The sequence below is a fragment of the Kwoniella mangroviensis genome, chromosome 2 (assembly GCF_000507465.2).
Source record: "Kwoniella mangroviensis CBS 8507 chromosome 2, whole genome shotgun sequence".
Classification (NCBI taxonomy): domain Eukaryota; kingdom Fungi; phylum Basidiomycota; class Tremellomycetes; order Tremellales; family Cryptococcaceae; genus Kwoniella; species Kwoniella mangrovensis.
The window spans coordinates 1,435,442-1,452,463 of NC_088828.1; the positions used below are offsets into that span (position 1 = coordinate 1,435,442).

At 46.0% G+C, this 17,022-nt stretch overlaps 6 protein-coding genes across 6 annotated transcripts; 1 reads left to right on the forward strand and 5 right to left on the reverse strand.

The window, feature by feature from the left end:
* Window positions 1-47: 47 nt before the first annotated feature.
* Window positions 48-1,641, reverse strand: I203_107400 (uncharacterized protein; the record flags this gene model as incomplete). The annotated part of the gene is made up of 5 exons (XM_019145482.1): window positions 48-341; window positions 406-663; window positions 737-1,047; window positions 1,140-1,453; window positions 1,520-1,641. 5 exons carry the CDS (start codon window positions 1,639-1,641, stop codon window positions 48-50), a joined length of 1,299 nt encoding a protein of 432 aa, XP_019005301.1.
* A 640-nt stretch (window positions 1,642-2,281) lies between these two features.
* Window positions 2,282-4,828, reverse strand: I203_107401 (uncharacterized protein; the record flags this gene model as incomplete). Its single annotated transcript, XM_019145483.1, has 7 exons — window positions 2,282-2,927; window positions 2,986-3,210; window positions 3,278-3,650; window positions 3,713-3,805; window positions 3,860-4,605; window positions 4,672-4,687; window positions 4,747-4,828. The coding sequence occupies 7 exons, from the start codon at window positions 4,826-4,828 to the stop codon at window positions 2,282-2,284; spliced, it is 2,181 nt and encodes a 726-aa protein (XP_019005302.1).
* A 649-nt stretch (window positions 4,829-5,477) lies between these two features.
* On the forward strand, window positions 5,478-7,278 carry I203_107402 (uncharacterized protein; the record flags this gene model as incomplete). The annotated part of the gene is made up of 7 exons (XM_019145484.1): window positions 5,478-5,676; window positions 5,737-5,823; window positions 5,878-6,062; window positions 6,123-6,483; window positions 6,546-6,640; window positions 6,702-6,768; window positions 6,827-7,278. The coding sequence occupies 7 exons, from the start codon at window positions 5,478-5,480 to the stop codon at window positions 7,276-7,278; spliced, it is 1,446 nt and encodes a 481-aa protein (XP_019005303.1).
* A 405-nt stretch (window positions 7,279-7,683) lies between these two features.
* I203_107403 (uncharacterized protein) lies at window positions 7,684-9,730 on the reverse strand (the record flags this gene model as incomplete). The annotated part of the gene is made up of 14 exons (XM_065518183.1): window positions 7,684-7,757; window positions 7,821-7,860; window positions 7,927-7,971; window positions 8,024-8,073; window positions 8,130-8,167; window positions 8,222-8,326; window positions 8,388-8,490; window positions 8,546-8,586; window positions 8,646-8,784; window positions 8,844-8,909; window positions 8,962-9,004; window positions 9,063-9,258; window positions 9,314-9,486; window positions 9,551-9,730. 14 exons carry the CDS (start codon window positions 9,728-9,730, stop codon window positions 7,684-7,686), a joined length of 1,293 nt encoding a protein of 430 aa, XP_065372913.1.
* Window positions 9,731-10,250: 520 nt separating this feature from the next.
* I203_107404 (uncharacterized protein) lies at window positions 10,251-13,225 on the reverse strand (the record flags this gene model as incomplete). The annotated part of the gene is made up of 11 exons (XM_019145486.1): window positions 10,251-10,310; window positions 10,389-10,823; window positions 10,881-11,138; window positions 11,194-11,277; window positions 11,335-11,527; window positions 11,581-12,200; window positions 12,255-12,603; window positions 12,661-12,699; window positions 12,755-12,788; window positions 12,852-12,935; window positions 13,000-13,225. The coding sequence occupies 11 exons, from the start codon at window positions 13,223-13,225 to the stop codon at window positions 10,251-10,253; spliced, it is 2,382 nt and encodes a 793-aa protein (XP_019005305.1).
* Window positions 13,226-14,110: 885 nt separating this feature from the next.
* I203_107405 (uncharacterized protein) lies at window positions 14,111-16,928 on the reverse strand (the record flags this gene model as incomplete). The annotated part of the gene is made up of 10 exons (XM_019145487.1): window positions 14,111-14,721; window positions 14,824-15,102; window positions 15,158-15,226; window positions 15,290-15,314; window positions 15,364-15,481; window positions 15,563-15,651; window positions 15,714-15,827; window positions 15,894-16,120; window positions 16,204-16,685; window positions 16,837-16,928. The coding sequence occupies 10 exons, from the start codon at window positions 16,926-16,928 to the stop codon at window positions 14,111-14,113; spliced, it is 2,106 nt and encodes a 701-aa protein (XP_019005306.1).
* Between the last annotated feature and the right edge of the window lie 94 nt (window positions 16,929-17,022).

Consider the following 17,022-nt stretch of genomic DNA (forward strand, 5'->3'; position numbering starts at 1 on the left):
TGTACATATCTATCTGACTCAATCCGATAACCTAGCAACAAAGTCACTCAGTGAAGATGACCATTTGTTATTTCCCCGTTTAGCTTTATACTAGGTAAAGCAGGACCGGAGATCGTCTTTCTCTTCTCCTCATCTGTTATTCCATTGATCCTCGGTGAGATATCAAAATCGAAGATTTCTGTAGGTATACCAAGGGAGACTACGAAATTTGGTCTGTTGGCAGTGGCTACTACTCTCGTTTCGATCGGTGCGGCAGATAAGAGTATATAGGCTTGTTCGCGAGAATATCCAAATGATTCGAGATATTCCATAGCTTGGAAAGCTGCATTCCTGTATGCTAGCTACAATGATCCACCATGTCAGCTATTATATATATACTATATGTTGTGATGGTTGATAACTTACCAAACCATCTTGGTTCGTCTGATTACCATCCCTATCAACGCTCAATCCAGTGAAACATAATTTATCCCTATATATAGGTTCGGATGGACTTGTCCTATACATTGGACTTGCCATGCGCAATTGATGTACTCCCTGGGGTATTATGTTGACTCGTAAGGTTACTATACCGGCCATTTCAATTGCTGTAGTGGGTTCACCGTCCGATTGACAGAAATGAGTATCTCCAACTGACAACGATGCTCCAGGTATATAAACGGGCTACATTTATAACATTCAACCAACAATATCAGCTTAGAAACTTCATTTGTTTTTGTTGAGTTAGGCAACATACCAAATACACTTTTGATCCCCTGGTCGCTAAGCCAATATCGATATTCCCACCATGTTCTCTACCTGGACTGGTTCTCGCTCCCTCCCTGTATATCCTCTCTCTCAACGCGTCCGGCAAATCTTGTCCTACATATGCACCCCTCGGTTTAGGTAGACTGCACCCTGCTCTACCTGATGTGGCGACCTCCAATTCTGATTCTCGCTTTGTCCACTGTTGGAGTATCTCATGTGATGGGGCAGTGCCCAGTACACCAGCGTGGGGACGACCTTGGAAGGAAACGTGTGGGACATGTCTCGAGGATGTTTCGTTGCCTATAGGATATGACGGTGTCATTCATTACGGATCTATCTCTGACAAATTATCTGAATGGTGGATAATCCTCCTCAAGGTACTGAATACTCACCGAAAAAATCCCAAATACTTTTCGTCACCTTTGTTTCCTTCCCTTTCCTCTCATCATCCAAACTTCCCAGTCCAGGAGCAGTGATGCAGTAACCCCAATTATGATCCTGGAAAGGCTGTACATCCAAAACCTCAATTTCCAATACATCTCCAGGTTGAGCACCCGGTACGGCGAATGGTCCAGATAAGTGATGGTCCGAATCATGATCTAGGTGGATGATGTCGTCCGCATTATCATCGTTGTGAACCTGCGAGCCTGAATAGTCTAGACATTCTACCCGGAATGCTTGACCGACCGGGATCGTTGCTACGCACCTGATGAAAATATCCCAGTCAGCAAATAATTCTTAGCGATCGGAGTTGGGATGAAGATGGACTCACGGTATCTCAGGATGCCATCTGGTATGGATATTCGCCTGTGTCTCACCTGGCTGACTTGGGTCGACCGAAACCAAAGTCGGTATCTCGTTGGAAGTCTTTTTGTATTTGGTAGCGACGGGCATGTTATATGTCATATGATATATGATATATGGTGTACAACAGAATCGACCTGTCTTCAATAACACTGGATTTCACTGATATATAAAGTCTATGGAGGGCGGGTGTCGGTTGATGATTTCGCTAAAGCAGAACACCTGTTTTTGCACTGGAGAGTTCCGTTCCAAGTCGTTCCTATGCTTGTAGCTTGCAGCGCCGCGGAATCTTGAAGACCGACCCGAAGCACGAACCGCACACTTGAGCGCTACAGAGTTCAATCAACTTTATTTTACCATCTTGTAGAGTGCAGATATGTAAGCTGTTCTGATCGGTCTTGGAGGGAGGAGGTGGGCGTGAGCAAGAGGAAGAGAGAGGACGAATGAAAACGAGCGATTCCCCGTAGAGAGCTGTTAAGTCCCAACACGCGCTTGTGGGATATTTGGGTCAACGTTGACAGTTGACCGTTCCTGGACCCTTGTTTTGTCCGACTCCGACCAAAATCAACTCCGACTCCGATCAAACGATGAATGGATCAAAGGGAATCTAGAATTCAAAGGGGTCACTGCATGCGAGTGGAACGATCAAATCCAACAAACTCCAGACAGACATTACACAAACACCATATACATGTATATACAACCATATAAATATCACATGAACTAGAAACTAGAAGAAAGCCACAGACATCCCTTCCCTCATCATCTTATCGTACCAATCTGGTAATTTCCCAGTTTGGTCCGTTTCTTCCCATACCTTTTCTACCAGAGCTATATTATCTAACCACATTCTCTCTGGACCGGGTCTGACTAAATGCTGCATTGACCTCTGTCTATCATTGTCGGATATACTCAAGCACGCAGCCAAGAACGCAGGTAAACCTATGAAGCCCCATAAATCACCATTGGGCAATCTCACTATCGAATCTAACAGGCTAAGAATTTCGCTCTGGGCTCTTCGTAAGACAGGATGTAGACCTCCCACACGATGGACAGATTCATATAATAGGACTAATGCCGAAAGACGCCATAGTTCGCCTGCGATCGTACGTGATATCAATGCAGTCGAATCGACCGAGTTGAGGGTACTGAATGTTTGCGATTGCCAACTTTTCAATGCGGTTTCCAATTCGTCGGCTTGTTGCTTAATTGATGAAGGAGAGCTTGAAGATAGTTCAGCACAGAGGTTGACCACCTCAGCTAATAAGATCACGATGGAGTCGGGTAATCCAAGATATGTAGCCCAGGGTTCCTCGTCATCGGAATGAGTAGCAGGTTCACTTTGATTGTCATTGATGTCAGACCAGAAGTTGAATCTGTATACCCAAACGCGTTAGTTCTGAAATAGATCAACTCGAATACAAATACACTTACATTGTCTTCTTCCCCCTGTGTACGATGCAACGACTGATATCCGATAAAGCATATAGTCGAAGCGAGAAGCTATCGGACGCTCTGAGACTCGACAAGACCACTTGAGGACGAACACTGCCCATCGCCTGTCTGACTAGTCTATCGCCTAGAGCTAACATATTGTATGAAGGTGCTGCACCTCCTCGGATGAATTCCACTAATTGAAGGTCAATGACTCCCCAGAGTCTATACCGCGGATCAGTCATACTGGTCTTCCCTGGCTTATCTGGACCCATCCAAATCCAAGACTCACAGATCAGATAACTGCGCTTTATCCGTGACCTGAATCTCCTTCAATTCCCTCACCGCATCCTCCGTCCATTTCAAACTTTCCATATCAGCGGCAAAAGGCGTAGACACATGGTCTACGTATATTCTAATCTTCTTCAAGGCGGAGTTCGGTCCTTCCTTTTCCCCATCTTTACTACTGGGTGATATCACCTCACTTCCCTCTGCACCAGACTGAGATACAGAAGTGGACTTGCCATCTACCAATCCCGCCCCTTTGTACGCCAACTCCACTAGCTTGGGTTGAGGATCATTGGGATTATCCGCCCGTTCTTGACATCCAGCGAAGAGGAATATGTATGCTGCAGAGACGGCGAATCGGACATTTCGCATCACACCTGGTACTTAGCCGTCAGCTGGAATTATCCGAAATCATTGGTAGGGAGAGGGGATTGCTCACTGTTGTTATCGTTCAGAGCTAATATACGAGCACGAGCATAGTCCCTCGTGGTTGAAGGTATACCGACAAGCCAAGATTCCACTACTCGGGCATCTGCAGTGCTACAAGTCAGAAGACCAAGCCATATCGGATTACACTTCAACTCACATATTTCCGCCAAAGAAACCCCTTGTCTAGTAGGCTTCTCCGTGTTCAAGAACAACACCCTCGAATTTGCGTTGAGTTGATGATGGTGATTTACTGCTTGTTTACACGAGTCGTTGTTGACGGATGTAGTGAATGGAGCTGTAAAGTCGTTTAGAAAATCATTCGTAGTCTGATTATTCCATAGGAATGGCTGAGAGTCGATCGCCAATGATCCGTCGATGTTGGTGGTCAAGAATGCCGAGGGTTGGGTAGCGAACTGTCCTGGCCAATTGTACAAAGGTTGAGTATTAGACGAGGAGAGGAAGAAGTTCATCGAGTCCATAAAGAGGTTGTTGTTTTGTGTTGTATGTGGGGTGGTCCACAATCCAGAATTCCCGAGGACATTTGAATTGTCGACAATGGGCTGAGGTTGAGTCTGAGATAGATGATGGGAAGGTCCGGCGATGGAGGCGTTGGACGCATTCGATGTATCATAATTGAGGATGGGCTGGACAGTTGGAGGAGTGAGATCTGGTGCAGGGGCGGTACGTACTTGACTAAATTGATGATTTGTCAAAGATTCGATAGCGTCACTGGCACTTGAAGACCTTCTCACACTACTGTCCCTTCTCGACGATGCCTCATTCTCAATAGACTGTGCTTTCTTGTTGACCAGTTCAGACCGTCCTGTACACTCGAACTCTCCGACTATACATCGCTGACAGAACCCCTCGTCACTCCACTCCTCATCACATTTCTTCCCACGCCTGGTGAAAGACTGAATTAGCAGACTCGATTACATAGTGAGCACCTCACATCTATGCAAAACTCACCTCTTGCATGTACCACCTACGGTCCAAGAGGCTCATGGTCAGCTTCCTCCCAAGGATGTCAACTATAGCACTCACAACCTGTCCTTGACCTCTTGAAGGGACCTGCGCGCCTTCTGACCTTTTTCGTTCTACTTTCTTTAGCAGGGGAATTTGACATGGCTGGTTCCGACCTTGTCATCCTTATCTTGGTCGTGTAAATGATAAATTCATAGCTTATAGCTGTTAAAGTCAATGACGAACTTTACCAGATGGAATGCAACAATGCACAAAGTGTTTGACACGAGCTGATAGATAACCTAGCACTTGATGTTAGTGTGGTACCAATTCTCTGGGAAACATCCGGTACCATCCGGTTATCCTGTCGAAGCAATGTTTCTCCACAAAAGGCAAAGTCCACCTGCTCGAAGAAGATCCCCATGCATGCATCCCCTTTCCTTGGGTTACATGCCTTGTTGGGCAGAAGATCAATTGTCTCCTCCGCTCTCTTGCCTGGATCCCGAAACCCATCTGTTCGCTGTTCCGAACTTCCCTATTCCTTATTTGGAGGCTTATAGAAGCTTAACAGCGCTTGTAAAGAAACCATATTCTTGGCCGTCAATTCAACCGGGCTTGATTTTTTCTTCTCTTTTCCTCTCGACATCGTGCCCACGAATGGGAAGGACGGATGGTATTCTCAAGATCAGGAAAAGTCAAGGCTCTGATGTTGAGAAGCATATTAAATAGCTCGTGTGATATGTAACGATTGTGGTTCCTCCCTCACAACTCCCCACTCCTCATCCAACAACGCGACACCAACATCCATCACAATGTCTATCGAACACGAGTCTGAGAAGGACTTGCACGTCTCCCAAGACAACACAACCCACCATCCAGTCCAAGAGATCGCCTATGCAACCTCTGAGCCTGTAAAGAGGCATTGGTACAGGAGTGTTACCTGTCAAGCGATAATCACCGGTATCGCTTCGTTCTTGGCTCCTGGCGCTTATGCAGCTTTGGCCGCTACGGGTGAGTTAATACCTTCCATGTGCACCATTGAGTTTAGCTCACAGCTCTGCGAATATCTAGGTGCTGGTGGTCTTGCAAATGTTGAAATTGGTAATGCGAGTGTAGCTGTTGCGTACGCTTTGATCGTACCTTCTGCCCTTGTATCGAGTGAGTCCCAAATCAACAGCCAAGAAATGACCCGGAGCTGATGGGTACACATAGCTGGATTCCTGTCCAAGTTCGGCCCTAGATTAACACTTGCTATCGGAGCTGCAGGCTATGCCCCATACGCAGCGGCTTTATACACCAACTCTGCTTTCAAGAATCAATGGTTCCTGGTCGTTGGAGCCATCATTTGCGGTTTGACTTCTGGTTTGTTCTGGGTTTCCGAGGGTGTCATCATCAGTGTGAGTACTTCTTCTCCTCTGATATGCTTGAGTATGTTGCTGAATGCCATGAATGTATAGGTATACTCTGAACCGAGCAGAAAAGGTCGAATGTTAGCAATTTGGCAATCGCTTTACACCCTCTCCACAATCATTGGTGGATTTATCAACTTGTTCCTCAATCTCGATGTCAAGGTCAAGGGAGGTCTCAAGCCCAAGACATATCTCGTCTTTGTCGCTCTCAATTGTATCGCACCTTTCGTTTCTCTCTTGCTGTCGAACCCTAAACAAGTACAACGAAGAGATGGCAAACCCGTTACTGGTATTCCCGATCAAGAATTCTGGAGAGAGACTTGGCTCACGATCGCGGAATTAAAGGACCCCAAGATCATCGCCATGTGCTTCCTTTGGTCTCAGTCTTTGTTCATTCCCTCCTGGACTTGTGAGTATATCTTACACATGATGCAATATTAAGCCGTGCTGATATTGTTTACACGGGAACAGCGACTTACCTTGCCAAACATTTTTCCGTACGAGTTCGTGGTATGTCTTCGATTGTCAAGCCTTCCTTGACCATCATCTGGTTCCAAGTCATGGGTGTAAGTGTGATTTCCAGCCAACCAACCAATGAAAGGCAACGCTTACACTGTCCTTGCCTAGTTCTACCTTGATAACAAGCGAACTTCGATCCGAAAGAAGCTCGTTTACACTTGGGGGTTCTTACATAGTGAGTCACTCCGCGTCCATCGTCATAAGATGTTTCCATGTGCTGATTCACGTCCTAGCCGTCATCCTTGGATCATGTATCTGGCTTTTGATCCTCACCGTCAGACAAGATAAACAAGCCGTTGCACCTTCATGGGATTGGACTACGGATGGATTCGCTGCCGCTTGGGTGCCCGTTGCTCTGGCGACTGCAGCTCAAGGTACAGCCTACGGATACATGTACTACATGGCTGGATATGTTTTCCCCCGAGGAGCTGACAAAGCTCAACTCTCAAGAATCATCGCTACACTCCGATCTGCCGAATCAGGTTCAGCCGCTATCGCATTCGGTATCAACGCTACCAAGCTCAGTCTCCACAAGACAGGTTATATCAACCTCGCCTTTGCCCTCTTTTGTGTACCTTGCGGTCTCTACGTACTTAACTACGTATGGAAACAAGATAAGCTTGGGGCCTACGATGAAGAGAGGATCAATGAAGAGAAACCGGCTGTTGCCCAGGAGACTCCATAGATTGGCAATTGAGGCGTTGTGGGTGTGGGAAGAGGGGAGCGGGATGGGGTGGGATATCTGTGGAAATAATTCATGATTACGAGTTGTTTATAATACTAGAACAGACATTTTCGTTTGATTTATAGTTTCTTCTATTTCTTTTATTTCTTCTTTTTGCTTCAAAAGATTCTGCTACAGAATGCTATGGATGTCTTTTTCCTCTTCACTGCACCAATGTTCATGGTCTGCATAGATACGATTGCGTAGTACAGAAGCATATGGCAGTGGCGCTGTAGTGTGTCGATGGCTCTTGTGTACAAAGACAACGGCCAGAACAGCGTACATGCATTCCGTATGTGGATACTCAGACATTCATCGCATTCTACACCTCTATCTGGATCTAGGTACTCCAGGTCGTGAAACAAATCATACCTTGACAAGACCGCCATCCGAGTAGACGATATGTTGTAATCGTTCCTCCATTTGGAAGAATTCGGGGTCTAGGAGCGAGCAGAGTCAGCAGTCAGACATCCATCGCGATCCAGCTGTGAATGAATACATACATCCATAAGGTAACATCTCGTTGAAAATGATCATTCCCACCTATGTGAGTCTAGTCAGCCAAATTGTGTCATACATTCAACCACTCGAACATCTTTCTCATCTCACCTCAGAAGTAGGATCGGCCATCCAGAACAGGTTCGCAACACCACCCTACATGATGAGTTTCAGTGACTGGTTCAATGTTGTGCTCGATTCCACTTACCCATTCTGCTGAAAACGCCTTTCGACCATTTGGAATATCCTCAGTGTTGACTGAAATACCGTCAGCAGGGAAATCCTGACTTAGCTGAAAGGATGAGACGACTCACGGAGGAAAGAGAGTCCCCATCCCTTCTTGGTACCAGCACTGATCTCTGAGGTCAGCTTCATTTAACCTAATAAACAGCGAGATTATGCTTACATCATCTCAAGGTCAGTGTTGGCTCTAGAAGGATCAGTGCTCTTGACCACCGCATTGGTTCCTAATCCACCTTTATCCTGTATATTCTCGCAATGGTCCTTGAACCTGGACGAAGAATCTGTATCAGCACTGTTGGCATAGCAAGGACATCTGGGTCTGAGCTTACATATATTCAACGGTCTCCGGTTTGAGAATCTGAGCACCATTGGGACCTTTACCCTTGTTGAGAAGTACCGATACAACAGTAAGGTAGGACTTGGCGGTGGTATCTATCGTAGATATCAGTCGTACCTCCTTCTTTGATATATCGTCGAAAGCACTTACGGAGACCACCACCTCCTCGATGATTTGGGGTATCTACGAGCCTGGATTGAACGAGAAGGTCAGGTTTCGCGTGATTAGGGATTGACAGGAGGAGACTCACAGATGAGGGAAATCCCGGATAGAATACGTATCCGTCTCAGCATCCCATTTGTGCATTGGACTGAGTCTCTTCAAAAGGTCAGGTCGTTCCTTGAAGTCAAAGTACGAATCATCGATTCCCAACGGCTTGAAGATGTTCTCTGTGAAGGCGTGGGATGGATCAGCCAAGTCAGACAGGTTCAGATGAAAGTAAACTCACCGATGAAGTAATCACCAAGCTTTTGTCCTGATACTCTCTCAACGGTAATACCAGCCCAGTCCATATCTTCATATCTGACATCAGTCGTACGCCCTCCAATGGGACTAAGAGGACTCACTGATTCCGTACTCCCATTTCGTACCGGGCTCATTGACCAGGGGCTACGAAGTCAATCTATCAGCTTTCGATGAGAGGGAATGGGAATGGAGTCAGGCGTACCATTTCCAATTGCTTGCCGCTGAACTGCAAGGAAAGCAAACCCACCTCGTTAGTCTTATTGTTCAATTCAACCCAGAAGCCATGTCCATTCACCTCGTTGTCATTCTGTTTGACCCAATTCAAGATATGGTGGTTGTACCATGAATATCCCCATCCTGATGTATGTGTTAATAACATTCGAAGGGTGATAGGTGTACTGTGCAAGGATATCAGCTAGGCCACGAGGGTCGAGTATGCTTCACATGACTCACTTGGCCTTTCGAGTTTCCAAGCTCGTAGGAGTAGAATTGGTGATCACTTGAATCTCAGCTAGCTCCGGTACGAATTTCGCTACGGGTTCATCCAAGCTTATGAGACCTCTCTCCACCAACTGCATAGCTGCTATACCAGTGATCATCTTGGTACATGATGCGATCCAGAAGATCTACCGTCGTATGTCCATCAGTATCACAAAGGGATCCAGGCTAGGAGTATGGGAGGTCACTCACCGTATCATCATCGAGCTTCTCTCCTGTAACTGCATTTTTGGCACCCGCACTCCTGAGATAGACCATTTTACCTTCTTTGTTGACTATCCCGACGACTGTCCCGGGTTTACCTGCCTTGGGGTAAGCGTCCAAAGCCTCATCGAGTTGTTTACGAGCGGTTTCGGAGAGTTGTACGGGCATATTGTACGTCGTTACTTTTAGCTAGTGATTATTGATCGTTGAAAAGATATGTGAGGAGATAGGTGTTAGATTGAGAACGATGTCGGTAACGATCTTACGCAGTTCACATTCTTGGCTATACTACACTACTTATCATGCTTGATGTCGATATCGCTATTTGGCGGGTGAGCATGCATTCATTGCACGTCAAGGGAAACAATGAATGAGCAGCAAGCCAAAAGCACATGAAATAGGATACCAGTCATAAGCGCGCTTGGACCTCCGGTCTGCTGAGCTAATGTTTGATCACCGGCAAAAAGCTGACCGATGAATAAAATATCATATACCCGAAATGATCGTATCTCGTCGGACCCATACATGGAACTACCATAGTTATGTGTAAGAAGAAGTAAAACGAAGCACATAAGAGGAGGAGCCAAAGGGAAGAGGGAGTGAAGGAATGTATACAGAATTATAAAGCTTGATACATAGAGCTACGTGAGAGTATTACTGGCAAAGGGAAGGGGTCTATGAAGAAAATCTATCCGGTACCGCAATAATCGGCATACTGCTTTGAGCTTGTCTTGGGATTACCCCACCACTACGAATCCAGATCAATACAAAATCAGCTATTGTATGATATTGTTGACAAGCTTTAGGAAGAATGGAAGTTACTCACTGTTGGGAATGGTACTTCGGAACCACCGCCACCGTTGACAGCGAAAGTCAAGATGAACATCATGACTTTTGCACCTGCATCTAAACCACCTCCAACGATATAATTGTATCTGCCGAACCAAGCTGGATTCCTCAATCTCATGTACCACTGAGAGAAAAGACCAGTCAAGATACGGGATGTTTGCACTGAAGTAGATCCGGCATACGTCACAGCCGAACTGACGAGGATAACAGGTGTTACCACTTTAGATACGGTGATTGGACCTATTTTCTGATATCTCTTGGCGATTAACCAATGTATAACCGGTATACAGGCTCCAATCAGTAGACCCAAGGGGATGATACCGTAACCATCGTTGTTGAAAGTGTAAACGTATTTGGCCAAAGACCAAGTGACGGCATTGGAGTTGAGCGATTGTACACCGACGCCAGACCACTACCAACATGCCAAGTCAGATCACCACTTTGACGAGAGAGGTATAACGGTACTCACGACCTGCGAACCTGTAGGATCAAGTAAAATCTCCCTTTTATTGGTGGTGATTGTATCCATCATGACGTAGTTGAGCACTGCTCCCAGCAGACTCGAGTAAGTTTGGCAGATGAACATTGTTCGGTAGCTGATCTTGAGATATTGAGAGAGTTTGAGATCCTCAGCCAGGAATACAGCTAAGACGGTAACTTCGTGGGAGAACATCGAGAAGTACAAGTTGGCGACCGGTCGACCGGGAAGGACAGCACCAGCAAGCATCTACCAAGCAGGATCGTCAGCATCGAGGAAACAACAGGAACAGAGAACGACTTACCTTGGAAATATTGTTGGTAGCCACTGAGGTTCCTAAGAGACCATAGAGAATCAAAGAGAAGGGTGTGATAACGAACCCAAGACCCTATAGAGTTACTTTGATCAGGTCACACTCTCTCTAACCGAGGTATAGCAGACTCACCAATGCGACCAGATAGCTCCACCACGTCATACCGGTATGTCCAATACAGACAGCGATCATACCCAAAGTAAAACCAACCGCCAATACAGCGACGTACCACCATAAAGGTACTTGCTTGTAGTTCTTCTTCATGACGAGATAGTGGGGGTCGGACTCCGAACCTTCTCGGGCTTCTTTGACACTCTTGACGATCCTATTCTATTGTATCAGCATATATCCAAATATTCAGAGGGTTGCTGTGCTCACTGTTTACCGTAAAAGAGGGAAATGTGAGTGATCAAAGCGCCAATAGCCATCATAGCGACCAAGTTATACCAAATATTCGTTGCTGTAAGTCTAGGAAGACCTTGTTCCTCCAAAGCAGAGACGATGAGTCGATTGTTACTGTCGAACACCGCCGATTGGTTGTAGGCCTTTCCGGTCTTTTCGTTAAACAAACTTGTACTCATGAAGTTGAGGTGTTTGGCGTTCCACGCATTACCGTAGTAAAGGACCAAACACATGAAATAGGAGATGACGAGGCCGACCCAAGTGTTGGCTTGTTGAATGAGGGGAAGAGCCATGTACTTTGATGTGACATACTGCCAATCGAGCGAGATGCTGAGGACACCCTGTCCCTCGTTTGAGTTCGCACCTCCGAAGATGTTCTTGATGATTGTCCTAGGCTTGGTAGGAGCGTGCATGGATGCCAGACATGGTATGGAGATACCGTTCACCCAAGGCCAGATGTAGGAAGCGAAAGGTTCCCAGATGAATGCACCGATGGAAGTCCAGGCGAACATCTTGACCCTTCGCTTATTCATCCCCTTTGTATCTCGATGGAGGGTTTGGTAGATGGATACCATAGGAAGGGATTTCCACCAAACCTAAATTAGATCATTAGCTGAGGTGTGAGGGAAGGATGAGTAGAATCGACGCACCATTTGAGAAGGATGGATGATGATAGATCTCATCAACCCTACTAATCCATAACCAAGGATAGAAGCGGAAAAGACAGTAAGGATAGCCACAGCTTTTCCAGATGGGTTTGCATAGTAAAGCTTCTCCGCAGCGAATACCTGAACGGCTTCTGCCCCGTTTCCTGAGGATGTTGACATGATCGAGCTCAGGGCATGCTCTTTCAGTCCAAATGTCCTACTAGGGTTGATGAAGTGGACAATGGGAGCGAGCCACGACGCCTGCTTTGGGAAACGACGCTGGATAGAGGATTTTGTTGGCAGTGCCAGAGCCCAGGCATTACCGAGTACGTAGGCGATCAAGACAAGGAAACTGAGCCCAGTATCAGCTTTTCTGCCCCGCAACATTCATGCTGAACCGGTGACTTACATAGAATCGAATGAGACAGATACAGGTTTGTAGAAATAACTGTTGCCGGAGGATTTAGCTGGGTTCAGGATAGATGGATCAGCCCTTTACTCACATTTGGTTGATACAGGCTGCCAAAGCAGTAAGACCTGAATACGACCAAGATATCAGCTGAATGTTGGTGTAGTAGAAGATATGCATGAAACACTTACCAGACCCAATGACAAACGATCTCAAAGTCAAAGCTGCATCTCCGTCATCTTGAGCAGATACAACATATCTAGCGACATCATTACCTGTTCACACGCCGAGCGAGTTAGCCTTATCTATACATGGGAGGTGAGATCCACTCAGACTTACCATCACGAATGACTACTTGACCACCTTGCAATTCTCTTTCGTCCTGCGCTCTCAATTCCGCTTCGTCAAGTTTCAAATCCTTGTCGTTGTCACTCTTGTCATCTGGAATGTCTTCCAAGGATAGCTTTCTCTGTACATCTTCAAGATCAGGGGGCGCGGGGACATGAGGTGGGAGCTCAGCTCCTGGCTGAGAGGGTAGGGCGGGTACTACCTCAGTTTGGTTCATCGTTGATACGATCCGATTCTAACAATCACCCCAATCGGATAGAAGGTTGATCCTCAGCTATATATCTTGTTCAAGTTGAGTAAGTGGGAACATATCAGATCGATAGTATCTCCGTTCCATGATTATATATGTAATCAGACTTCATTACTTTTCCAACTCATATCATCAAAAAAAGTCAAATACGTGCAAAAACAAAGACTTCACGTATCTGCGATTTGTCGTGATAACAGTTATTAATCGCGTGGTAAACTCCTTTCTCCGTATCTAAAGACCGTCCTCTTGAGATATTCTGCTTCCTCTTCCCCTTCCTGCTTTGTTTTTCTCGGTCCTCCGCCAAAGATGGTGTCATTTCGTTCCCTGTGGGCTGAAGACTATGATATAGGTGTCGGGGGAACAAGGGAAGGCAGAATAACACGGGTGAACTCTAGAAGTTGAAATCAGGTCAGGACATCGTCGATCACGCGATTTTCTAACTTATTTACCAATATTTCGGAACTGGTACAATAAACAAGAGCGAGACTGCCTGTCTTCGCTTGCGGCTGATCAACGGAGCAATGAATCATGCTCACATCATGCTCATAGCGATACGCAGATACCAACCGCCCTTAAGAACAGGTGATAACAGCACGCAATGCTGCGAGCATGTCTTGGCGCGCTCAATGGCTGCCTACATGCTGGTCATAATTTTGTTACATGATCGATCGACCTGTCCCGGATTTCATACTTGGCTGTAAATTCACAACGACTAAGATCGGAAGATTGGCAGCAACAAAGTGCTTGAGGAGAGACTACCCCAACATCCATCAATCCTGGAGGTTCAAAGGCAAACACACACACACACACACACACACACACACACACACACACACCCTGACTATAGACTGATCAAAATGTCCAGCCAGTTGCGCTTGCCTCACCGTCTAAAATCTCAGATAACCAATTATCCATAGGGGGCATTGACCAAGCCATCTCTTCGGTATTCGCTCCAATTCCAAAAAGCGGGAATGATTCCGTGGTCAACGAAAATGTATTTTCATGACTGTCATTCGTTTCCTGCTGTTGTGATGCTATGGGCCGCCTTGGACTAGTGAGCTGTAGTAATGAGTGACCAACTTCCAGCTCTGAGGGTATCGTGTCGGTGGTACTTTGGTTGAGGATCGATGGCGGACTGGTAGTTGGCGTTGTTGGCGATATATGAGTCTCATATGCCGTAGGAATAGAGGTAGATTGATTCTTCCCCTCTGCCAACGGTGAGACCACATGTAATCTTTCTCCTGCTGAGTTGTCCGTACTCCTTCCCACGACTCCATCTCTGGCCACTACGTATAGCGTTCTAATGATCTGAGCATGATTTTTCCTTCCCTGCGTCATGTACGTGGTTTCTCCATTGCCTTCTGCCCAGCGAGTGGTAGCTTTGGACGCTAATTTTAAACCTTGCAAAGCGCTTGATGAGTGGGTTTGGGTATGATCTCGAAACATCATCAAACTGCAGAATGCTATTGGAGCATTTGGACAGATCATCAGCCCTCTGTGTCATACACCTTGGAGCGGCGTATGCGGGTGTCATAACGATGAGAATGTCGGATATGCCAACTCACTCAGACCGTATAGCCCTATCCTTGAAGTATCCAACAACCAATCTCCCCTCTCTTCAATCCATACCACCAGCTTCTGAGCTCTTTCCGAGATACTTCTCCATCTTCCCGGACTAGGTCTATACGTTACATGAGACGGACGTCGGATTTTGGTACTGGTTACGCCTCGTAGAAATAACGCTTCGACCGTCAGGATGGATAACTCGAAGACTACGCTGCCTACTTCTGAGCTGGGAGTGAAACGAAGGGATTCGTGGACATGAGACCGACAGTGATCGATTGCTGAGCACGAAAAGACTTAGTATATCCTTAATAATCCGAAATAGAGTTGACTCACCCATGATCAGTCCTTCGATCCTATCGTCGTTGGTCCGAGCGAGTACTTTAGGTGTGTATATTTCCTTCACTATATTGCGTGATGAGACGGTCAATAATAGTCTCGAAGCAGGCGATGCGACGCATCACTCACATACTCTGCCTAGTAGTGTGCTCGCCTGGTATATACAGGTCAGCACATATGGTGTCATAGAGGAATGAACCTACATTGTACAGTTCGTGCTGCAACATTATCTGAGGATTGGTCTCTTCCTCATCTGATACGGAAACATCATCGCAATCATCTAGATCTATAATCTGTGGTAAACCATACCCAGCTGCCAGCCTATTTCATAGAATCAAAATTAAATGTCAGGTACAGATCTTTGTCACTAAGCATTCATATGGTAAGACGAACGCAACATACCATCTGTCAGCGATCAGACATGATCGCCAAGCGCTCCTCCGTCTCATATTGATATCAGGAGGGAAGTCTATATCCGTGCGGTGCAAGCCCTATGCCAAGCTTTGGGTCAACCCTTTGGTATTGACCATATTGTGATGGAGATCATACTCACCAACTCTTGGGCCATGCGTATTGCCGAGCTACATCTTTGAAAAGACAATGAACCACCTGAGCTCTGTCTCTGATTCATCAGCAGTTCAGCTTTGGATGTCGCTATTAGTAGCGCCTATATATCGAACACTTAGCTCCGTGATCTTTCTTGATCATAAGCTAAGAAGCCATATCTTCTCACCTGGATATTAGCTACACTAGCAACTTTCAATACATCACTCTGATCTAACAGATCCATCAATCTGTTCTTCGCTGCCAAGAACACCGAAAGGGGTACCGTCCTGGACAAGGATGCCACGGCGCACACGGACGAGATGGTAACTACTGACATTCGAGCAGGTGAAAATATCTCGTGGGATAGTAAGATGGGATTTAAAGGTGAGACGTGATTAGCGAAATCTGATAATACTGAATATCCGAATCAGGTCAGTTGGCTACATCCACCACGTAGATTTTGGTATGTGCAAATTGAAAAGAGAAGCATCACTCACATTGTTCAATGACACTCAAGCTTAGTTCCCTTTCAATCAATTTCATCTCTCTCCTCAATCCTCTACTACCACCTGTTTCTTTCTCTTTATCATCTCCTCTTTGATCATGCTCGTTTCCCCTTTTCCCAAATGACACAGCAATTTCGTCTCTCAAACTTGACAAAGATGTGAATCCTAGTATACGAGGCTCGGTAGCTAGATGCGCTGAGAGTGATATACTGTTATGAGGAATCGGTTGAGTATCTGGCAGAGAAGTTGATTGTATGGTCACAGCGACGGGAGGTCTAGGTGTTATATCTGAATTATGATGGGAGGTTTTGTCATGATTGTCATCGATGGCTTTATGATTAGAAGGCTTATGATGATTGAAGGATGACGATAATGATAATGATCGTTGAGGTTGGGTGGTCGTGCATTCAGCTGATAATCTATCACATCTCGTACAGGTGCCATTCGAGCCCGAATCCGTACGTTGACATCGACTATCCCAATGACTCATGATCAGCTGAAGATGAGATATACCCATGATATGAGAGATTCACCTTCTTACGGCTCTACATCTATCACAACTATGCCCCTCATCCTAGGATCAGCTTCTTTCGACATTCAACTAGATAGGAATTTTCAACTCACGCCTTCACCGTCCTCCTCCTTTTCACTACCAACCTCTCCCTTTCTCTTTCCCTAGATGGTCCGGCTTCTTGAGAGGGAAATGGGTCGCTCATTCCATCAGTGACATGACAGGGACACAGAGATGATCTCATGTATAGTGTGATGCATAGTAAACTGGATTAATCCTCGGAATGTTGTTCCACTGAT